Raw genomic sequence first — 10,308 nt, 5'->3', positions numbered from 1 at the left:
TTTTTTTTTTTTCTCTCCTCACTTCATCGATGTACATGTATATATATAATATGTAATATGTATATAACCACCTTCATATCCATATAAGTTTTTTATTTCTATTCTTTTTTTCTCTCCTTACTTAATCAATGTAAATTTATATATATATATAATATGCAACCACTTTCATGTATCACTCGCTATCATATATTCTTTGATAGCTAATCAAAAAAATCTTTTGCAAATCAAACCATTCTCTCAACTATGAATCCATATATAGCGCATATATATATATATAGTTAAAATATAATTTTTTTAAAAAAATTAATCCATTCTCATAATGTTAATTGTTTTGGCAATCCAAAAAGAAATGAATTAATATATTCTCGTATGTTTTTGTTTTTTTGGCAATCTAGATTCTAGAGTGTTATTGATATGTAAATGTGTGTGTGTATGTGAGTGTTTATATATGTATACGGGATAAAATTGAGAAAAAAAAGGAGAGAGATAAAAAAGATTAAAGAGTAATTTTGCCTTAAAAGTTTATATTTTTAATTCTCACAAAGTTATGAGATATCTCATAAATGAACGCGTAATTATAAAAATTGTGACCAATAAAATGAGCGATTGTTGAAGGACAATAACTAGCACTCCTCTTATTATTTCAACTTCTTAATAAATTTATTTCCTTATACATGGCTCTTCCAATAGGAAAGCCCCTCAAATTATTATTCTTAATATTATTATTTCCTTATTTTATTAGACTTTTTAAAATTTTTACTTCCTTATATTTTAGTAAGCCCCCTAAAATTATTATTTATCTTCCTAACATTTAACATATTTTTTTTCCTGCCCCAACTAATCATAGTTATTTTGCATTAGTATGACCCCTAAAATTATTACTTCCTTACTATATATTATTATTATTTTATTATTTTAAACATTATTGTATATTACTAGACTTCTTTATATTCATATATTTTTAGACTCTTCCAACCAATAATAGCAATATAATAGTGATTCCTTGTAATTGTCGAAATTTATCAGTGGGTGAAATTTGATTCGTTTTAATTTTTTTATTCCACTTTCTATCAAAATTCATAATACTATCCTTATCCATTTTAATTTTTCTCCTCCTATTCTATCACTTTTTTAAATAAAATATATATATATATATATATATATATATATATTTAACTAATAATTGCAAAAATTCGCCAAAAAGTTTCATTTAAATAAATAATATTAATATATTAATAATATCATTTTTATTATTAGAGTCTGGAGTTCTAAACTACGCTCATATTGCAATATTTTTTCTTCTAACATTTTCTATATTATTTCTGTGTTATGACCTAAAATGATTCTTTTTTTTGGTAAGTCAACAAAAATCTCATTGTCTACCAAGAAAAGTAAGAAAGCAATTATCCTTGTTCTTTCAACTTTCAATATTCTTTCTCAATCGCCATATATTTACAGTTTTACCATTCTACACATTCCTTTTCTCCACTTCATTTTCTCAAATAGAATTATCTCTTTTTTATTTTGAATGCATGAATTATCTCTTTTTTATTTTGATTACGCCTTTTAGTGGAACTTTTATACTATTATTTTCTTTTAATCGATTTTGACCAATTAAATTCTCACATGTGATTAATTAATATTACTTTTTTAATATATTTTTTTATTACCTGATCGTCTAATACAAATAATTATTTTACAATTTTTGTAACGTGAGAGTTTAAAAGTTTAGACAATGCTTTTCAAATTTAATACTCTAATCGAAATTGAGAAGTGGTGTCATCAATATTTTTTATTCCTTAAATGTATTAAAAAAAAATCATAAACTTTGCTCTTATTTAATTATATTTAAGGCATGAAAAACTTTTTAATTAGACTTCTGGATTAAATAATTAGACCTAAAATGCATTATCCTAAAACTTTATACTCCAAATTCTCATTGGTCAATTCTCAACGACTCTCTCTCTCTCTCTCGAAAATATATATATATATATATATATATATATATATATATATACTCTTGCGTGTATTTTTTTATTATCAATAATGCTCATACGCGTTATCTTCTGACTAAAAAACCTAGAGAGCACTTTGATAAATAAATACACACTGGTTTTATATATATATATATACAGAGAGAGAGAGAGAGAGAGAGAGAGGTCTTGGAGGGTGATTTTAGTGATGATGGTTGAACGTGGAAGTGCAGAGGAGAAAATGAAACACCCCCAAAATTTCCTTCAATGGGAAGCTTTCAACACAATGGGCCCAACAATTCCTACTCAGCAACAACCAACCATCACGTATTCTTTTCCTCCCAATACGATCCACAGTAGCCGACATTGTAAAGCTCTAAACTTTCACTTTTCAACTATTTCTTTTTCATCTTCTTCTTCAATATTCACTACACTCTTTTCTCTCCTCCGTTCCTTCCACTTTCCTCAGTCTTTAATGGCTGCCTATACCTAATTTCTACGTGGGTCGGTGTTTGTGCCTTCTGGGTCTCTCTCTTTTTGGTCGGTTAAGACACCCACAAAGTCTCTGCTTTGACAACATTTTCTCTTTTTTCTTCTTTGGGGTGTGGTGGTCCTGCATAGGATTTGTACAGGTTTATTCTGATTTTTTCAGTTGTGTGATGAAAATGAAACTAATCTACTGAGAGATCATTCTCAATTTTAATAAGGACTTTTCTGGGGGTGATGATATATGCTTGGAATTGCTGTTAAGTTTGATTTGGGTATTTCAGAAAGCTTAATTTTGGGGCATTTAGATTCATTTTGTGTATCAACTTTGAGTCCCTCTTTTTCTGGTTGGTGAATGTACGCACCAATCTTGACAAAATTTCCATATAATTTGCAAAAGAATCGATTCGGGTGTTTCTAGAAAATTAATTTTTTTGGTGCTTAAAAAGTAGATTGTTGAGTTTTGGAGATAGTGGTGTACCTGTATTTGGCGATTCAAGAGTTGCACATTTGGTATGAAAGAGAATTCTTGAATCATTTACAGGGAAAAGTGAATTAATAACTTGACAGTTGGATTGAAGGAGTTAGGTTCTGAATTGAGTATGTGGGGTGAATTTGATTGAAGGCAGGATTAAATGCCTACTTTAATGTTGTTTACGTCTTCAACAAGTTTAATTCTCGATTAATTTTGTTGTTGAAGGTTTTTGATTAGTAAAGCTGGCAAATTTAGAGTGAAAATACTTGTCAGAATTGCTCTTTTCGTCCAAAGGAAGATCTGGTTACCATTGCCTAAAGTTCAAGGCACTGGTTTAAGGCTCGTGGATGAAAAATAGAGGTAAAAAAAATTGATTCCTTGCCAGCTAAAGAGGGCATTTTGTTCCTTGAGCTTTACTCTGTTGGAAAGCTTGTGGATTTGGAATTGGAATGTGTTGATCTTCTTCAATAGTAATCTCTGGCTGCATATTTTTTCTTATTGGCGTATCAGTTTTAGGGGCTCCAATTTTCAGGTACAATTTTTGTGCCTTCCATTTCCTTATCATCAATTTATTGGTGCATCCATTAGATTACTAAATAGTTATGTATTTCTTTTATTTAGAAGCCCAGATACGGTGATATAGTAAAATATATAGTTCATATTAAGTAATTTGGTGTTTGAATGATTATGTGAACATAACATCAACATGTCATTGCTGGGCCAGATTTTTTTCTACTGCACGTGTATGTGAAAAGATACCTGTAATAAGATTGTAAAATGTTTCTCTGGTTATATTAGCTTAACTGGTCTTCCTCAAGAATCAACCAATCAGATCTTGTTGAGCAGTTTAATAACTGAGTGCATGATTAATAGGTGGTTTTCGATTGTTAACAATTATTTATATAGTTCACCATTTTCTTGTCTTAAGAGTTCCAACACAGCGAGATTCTTATGTGTGATTTTTTTTTATTACTATTATTTGTAAAAATTTGCTTGTCCCTTTTAGATTTTTTTACAGTCATTCTTTTGCACGCTTCTTCAAATCAACCAATTTTCTTCAGGGCCATGTATTTTTATGACTTTTTGCAACTTCAATGAAGAACAAAGCCTGGAGGTCCTTTTTTTTTTTTTTTTTTTTTTTTTTTTAAAAAAAAAAGGGTAGGGTATTATGTTCAGTGCAATGGTTAATATATCTTGAACTTTCAAAAAAAAAAAAAAATTAGGAACCAAGTTAATATTATTATTATACATTGCTATTTTTGAAAGTAGAAACTGTGTATTTCTTGGAGTCCTGATTTAGAATTTCTTGTAATTGTATTTTGGTGGTTTTGTTGGGAAGGTTCGGGGGTTGAATTGACCTTTTTAAAGTCATTTAATATATTGTATTTCAATTTTCTCATTTATCAGGAAGTTTGCATGAACAAAAAGTTCTGAAGTCAAAAACTCATCCATTCGTTATGGCAAAAAGATCACAAAGACGACCTGTGCGATTCGAAAAAGATCAGGTGGGCTGTATATGGGGCTGGATTGGTATCTTCAACTTTCGCCATGGTCGTTCAACTCACAGGATGCTTTCAGGTGGGAGGTGGGAGAACAAACTACCTGTTGTTGGTAAGGACTCTAGTACCAGCAAAGAATATGGACAATTTTTAATATATTTGGAATTTCAAGTGATAATCTGTTTATAAATATTTACCCCTTCTCTTAAACCTGAAACAATGTCTTCAGGGGACTGTATTTCTGTAACATCTCCACACAGCTGACATCACCTTTTATAACATGTATCTAAAATTAGTGTGCTGCAGGATTATGAAATTGTAAACAACCCATTTTACAAGTTGTTGGAAAAAACAATCATTCATCATCACCACCATCCTTGCCTTATCCCATATGAATGGGGTTGGCCCAAATAAAAAGATTTTGCCATTGTTTTCCACAATTATAGACCAATAAAGAAACAGCTTGTTTGTTTTTTCTTAACCAAATTTGTATAATTTTTTCAGGTGTTTCATGAAAATGTAACACCATAAGCATTTATTATGTTGCATTACTTCACAAAAACCGTTCTCAAGTTTTTCATGAATGGCTGAACACCGTTTCCACATGTTGTAATTGTTGATCTTTTTTCCTTTCTACAGGTGCTGGGCATTCTAGGTCCGAATTGTTGCTGACAAACTTTGATGAGAAGTGTCAAGGATTTTGTGTACGTGTTGGCAATTTATATTTGTATTCAAATGAAATGCTTACTTGAACTCTGAGTCTTTAACTCAAGTGGTATTTCCTCCTTTCTCCCATTTGGGAGGTTAAGGGTTCAAGTTCTCTTTTATATATATATATTGCTTTTTTGGATGTGGAGTGGGGAGAGATGATTCACCACGTTGGTAAACTTTAGGCTATCAACGAATGATGAATCCTAATATTTATGTTTCACCATTGATTTAACCTCAACATGTTTCAGGATGGTGATGAAAGTGAAATCAAAACAGGCGATGATGGTAAAACAAGTGTAAAGGAACTCATGGAAGAAGAGATGTTCGGTGAACAGGATCCTAAGAAGCATATAAGAAGTACGGAAGTAGAACAAAAAGAATCTAATTCAGAAGGACGTGTGAAAAAGAACCGTAAGCGAACAAAGAAAACTAGCAAGGGCTCTTGTGATATACATTGTGATTTGAATGCTGCCGAAAACTTGGTGCCTGAAAATTCTAGTCGTCATGTGTCAGAGCAAAAAATCTCAAATAATCTTGATCTTGAAGTAATAATAAAAGAGTTCTATCAGCAGATCCATCATAAAAGCACTAGTTGTGTGAAGCAGGACTGGCATGATGACCTTGACATTCAGTCAAGCCAGATTTATTCTGTTTCTGAAGAAAAAATAAGCGAGGCAATTGAGGTGTTTGTAAATCAGAAGTTTACTAACGGGAAGCATCTGGCTGAAGACGGGAAAATTTACCAGTCCAAAGAATTAATGGATGCTCTCCAGACATTAAGGTCAAATAAGGAATTGATATTGAAACTTGTAAAGGATCCAGACACATTGCTTGTGAAGCAAATTCAGGATTTGGAAGGTACTCGATTAGAGGAAGACCGAAATTCAAAGTCAGCGGCAAAATCCCACCTGCTAGGTGAGGAACTAAGTAACTCAAGACCATCTGAGCCTGTTAACTATAAGCAGCACAAGTTCTTCAAGAGAAAGAGCAAGTCTCAGAAAAGAGACTTGTTTGATGGAAATGAGAACTGTCAACAACCTTCAAATAGAATTGTTGTTTTAAAGCCCGTACCAGCAGGAGTGCAGAATTCTGAAACTGATAGCAGCCTTAACACATCATTGCAATCTCATTTCAGCCTGGAGAACAATGGGCAGAGCGAGAGAGTTGCTTCCCAATTCTCATTTACTGAAATTAGACGGAAGTTAAAGCATGCTATGGGAAAGGAGCGGCACAGGATCTCATCAGATGGTGTTACCTATAAATTTCCTTCTGATCATCAGAACTCGGGTAACACTGAGAAAGGGGTTGGTGGGGAGAATGGTGGATGGGGTTCTCCAAATAGAAACCATTTCTATAATGAAAGATTTGCCAGACCTTCCATTGGTGTAAAGAGAGGAGACCAGATTAGCAAGCGAAAAGACACTGAGACAAGTATGGGAACTGAACCTGTTGGATATCCTGAGCAAAGGGTATCTAACATCTACAGTGAGGCCAAGAAACATCTGTCAAAGATGCTGATCAATGAGGATGGAATTGAGAAATTTTCAAGCAGGCGGTTACCAAAAACCCTGGGGACGATTCTCTCTCTTCCTGAGTTCAACTTATCTCCTATTTCCAGTCCTGGAAGAGACAGGGACCACATTTTTCCAACTGAACAGATGAAATTGTCTCCTTCCAACAATATTCACATGGTAAACGAGAACATTTGGCGGCAAGAAAAGTGTGTCAGCCGTCTTGGTCCATCAAGGCAAAACTTGGAGAGCGAATCATACGCTACTGATGACAGCCCTGAAGATAAAGTACAAGCTTCCAGCTCAAATCTTGATATCACTGATGAGCTTAATCATGCTAAATCACTGGTGGAAACCTCATATTCTATGAGAGATGAAATGAGTTATTATGGTACTGTTTATCCTCCTCCATCTTTCTTTATCTTATTTTTGAGCTACATTTCTTTATTCTTCAACTTATGGTGTGAAGCATTCTATTAGATCTTTGTGCTCACTACTTCATAACATTTGCACAGGTGATGTGCAAATTGTAAACGCTACTGATACTGTATTCCAGGAAAAAAGTGAAGTCCTAGATGTTTTAGCTGAAAGCTCCTCAATTACTAGAGATGGCCAGGAGGATACTGCTGAAGTTTCTGAAAAAAAGGAGTACCCACAGTGCTTGATATCGGTAAACTCTTGCTGCTCACTGGTTTACGTATGGCAAATTAATTAGTTACCAGCTATTTGAATTTGGTGTTCAAATGTTTTCTAAAACGAAAAAACTTGTGCTTGTATCTGTTCCATTAAATCTTAAGGGTGATTTATGTGTTGCATTTATACTTGTCCTCTATTTTCTATCTTCAAAGAGCATTTACAGGAAAATACATCTGTATCAACAAATATAACAAGAATGCACTCTTATATTAACCTTAAATTAACGTGTTGTAATTGGCACTCATATACCCTTAAAATTATTAAGAAGCACCTTTATGAAGCACTATCTCTGCTTTGTGCTTTATTGGTTCTATCCCTTGTGTTCCAACTCATTTTATCACTACATTTGTCACATTACTTTCCCAGGACTTAATTGATGAGGACGAGTCATTGTCTTCTCCATTAGCATCTCCATCAAGCTCTTTAATTGCCAATCAAGTTGAAGATCTAGAAAGTGCAAATGAAAGAACAGAGCAACCCAGTCTCACGCCTGTACTCGAGGCCTTGTTGTTCACAGACGACGACATCAGCCCTGCAAGCACCAAAACCCAACCTGGTAGGCTCCTGTACCAAGAGCAAAATGATTTCCCATCCAATGTGTGTTTTTTTATTTATTTTTTAATATCACATTATTTTGTGCTAATGTCGAGACATTAAAAAATCTACAGTTGAACCACCAATGCCAGCACTACATCAGGTCTTTTCTGCTACTCATGAAGGAATATGTGTAACAACTTGCATGGAGGATGAGGAATCCACATTTGAATATGTAGAAGCAGTGCTACTAGGTTCTGACTTGAATTGGGATGAATTTCTCTTGAGGCGGCTATCTTCAGACCAACTTCTTGACCCATCATTGTTTGAAGAAGTTGAGTTGTTTCCAAATGGATCTCGTCACGACCAAAAGCTCCTCTTTGATTGTACTAATGAAGTTCTTGAGGAGGTTTGTGAGAATTATTTCGGTTGCTCCCCTCGTGTGTCTTTTATAAAACAGAACATTCGGCCAGTTCCAAAGGGGAAGGATCTCATTGATGAGGTATGGGAAGGAGTCCAATGGCATCTTCTGCTGCAACCGCCATCTCATTCCATGGACCATATTCTTAGAAAAGACTTGGTGAGAACTGGAACATGGATGGACCTTCGATTTGATAGTGCAAGTATTGGTACTGCAATGGAGGAAGCCATTCTTGGAGAATTGATAGAAGACACTATAACGAGCTTTCTAGATGAAGGTCTCAGAAGTGATCTTTCTGCGCTTCCAGCTGAGTAGAACGTAAAAGAGAATAACATAAATTTGTAAAGCCCAAACAACTTGTTCGCTAGAAGTGGCCTGCCTCGAGTCGGGAGGAGAAAGAAGTAAACAAGTCATTTCTAGCATATCAGGAGAGCAGTGTGCAGCATCTACCAAGTTAGAATTGGGTGTTTTCTAGCTCTCTCTCGGAGCTTTCTATGGACAATCTGACACTGGATTTACTGACATTGCCACTGAAACCATAACGGTATGGTAGTTAGAAATTTCCAGTTTATTAACAGAATTTAGGATTTCTCCGTGGTGGGAGGCATTAAATAAAGGATCCTTGCTACATGGGAAAGGACCAGAGACACCTAGTTTCCGTGCAAGTGCTTCTTGCAAAACTACAACTCATGACGAGTGACACTACTGGGTGGGGTGGATTTAACCCGGTGACATTGGAGGTGTTCCTGTAATTGTAGATTTTGTAGGGTTCTGTGTGTTGAATGTGTTGCGTCGGCTTCTCTGAACGTTTTCGCGCTTTATTTTCCCATAATACTTCTGTTGTAATTACAATTTTTTTTTTTTTGCTGAGTATTGTGAGTTGTGAGTAGTCAGTTGTAACTGAAAAAGGAAATGAATTGAGTGTTTTCCTGTTGCACCACACTGAAAATAATACTATGGTTGTTGTATTTTGTTTCAAAAATCAATCCAATTACATGTTTCAATCATGCTTCTGTTTTTGGAACTGACATATTTAATCTCATTCAACACTGATCCCATGTGTTTGGTACATGTAGGTTACAACCATATAATCAATAGGATGACAGTGCAGAAAACAGATGTAAATGAATGTGCCAACAAGCAACAAGTATGTTGAATTGAAAATAATAATAATAATTAAATGTAGTATGTAATTTAAGTCAAATCAAGCTTCAGCTTTGATTATATTTATATACATCTACATGTCATAGCAGTTATATTGACTTTATGCACCCCTGATAACTGACTTTATTCACTCCTTGCCTTAATTTTGGGCACCTGAGCAGGTGAAGAAGACATTCAAACAAGAAGCAAACAATTGTGGAGCCAATCTGGTATTTCTTCACAACCCCTTTCTGAAGCATAAGGGGGGTTATTTGTCTTATCAACCAATTATCTAGAAAAACGTGATAGTTCAAAGGGTATTTTGCAATTTATCATATTTTTCAAACTACAAACTAACGTCTTATATATATATATATATATATATTATGAAATTAGTCAAATTTTGCAACTTTATATAAAGAAATAAAATATTGATTATAAAAGTGAAGTGCTCATGGTCATTTTGATTATCTGACATTCCATTAGAGGGTGCCGTAACCTTGTTGGACACAAAAATGTTTTTTAAGTGAATGGAATTGGGAATGTTATATGTGTATAAAATGTTGTTATTTTTTCATTTTTTTTATTTGTTTATTTATTGTTATTAATATTATTTTATTGTTTTTACAATGTTATATGAGACCACAACCAATCCTTTAAAAGGGTTTCACATTTGGTTTTTCAACTTAGTGGTTACCTGCTTTGTGGATAAAATAAGTAAAAATTATTTTTTATATAAAAATATATTATGTGATTATTTTTTTACCATATTTATGTTGTCTTCATGTCTCATTTTCTTTTAAATTTATCATATTCTCATGTCTCACGTTCAATTCAGTGTCAACATTATTATATATAT

General features: G+C 33.6%; 1 protein-coding gene across 1 annotated transcript; it reads left to right on the top strand.

Annotated features, from left to right (window-relative positions):
- Window positions 1–2,137: 2,137 nt before the first annotated feature.
- On the top strand, window positions 2,138–9,288 carry LOC132276657 (uncharacterized). The gene is made up of 7 exons (XM_059778198.1): window positions 2,138–3,466; window positions 4,342–4,545; window positions 5,073–5,137; window positions 5,393–7,046; window positions 7,171–7,325; window positions 7,718–7,907; window positions 8,020–9,288. Exons 2-7 carry the CDS (start codon window positions 4,392–4,394, stop codon window positions 8,619–8,621), a joined length of 2,820 nt encoding a protein of 939 aa, XP_059634181.1. The 5' UTR covers window positions 2,138–3,466; window positions 4,342–4,391; the 3' UTR covers window positions 8,622–9,288.
- Window positions 9,289–10,308: the final 1,020 nt, after the last annotated feature.

Source organism: Cornus florida, unplaced genomic scaffold, assembly GCF_030987335.1.
Source record: "Cornus florida cultivar Cherokee Brave unplaced genomic scaffold, ASM3098733v1 CherokeeBrave_3.0.0_Hap2_Chr10, whole genome shotgun sequence".
Lineage (NCBI taxonomy): Eukaryota > Viridiplantae > Streptophyta > Magnoliopsida > Cornales > Cornaceae > Cornus > Cornus florida.
This window is presented reverse-complemented; position numbering and strand designations above follow the sequence as displayed.

Bases quoted from the DNA above. Each gene is read 5' to 3' on its own strand.
- LOC132276657 (XM_059778198.1), top strand. From the start codon at position 4,392: ATGGCAAAAAGATCACAAAGACGACCTGTGCGATTCGAAAAAGATCAG. The intron at 7,047-7,170 runs GTACTGTTTATC...ACATTTGCACAG, and splicing joins AGATGAAATGAGTTATTATG to GTGATGTGCAAATTGTAAAC. The intron at 7,908-8,019 runs GTAGGCTCCTGT...AAAAATCTACAG, and splicing joins AAGCACCAAAACCCAACCTG to TTGAACCACCAATGCCAGCA.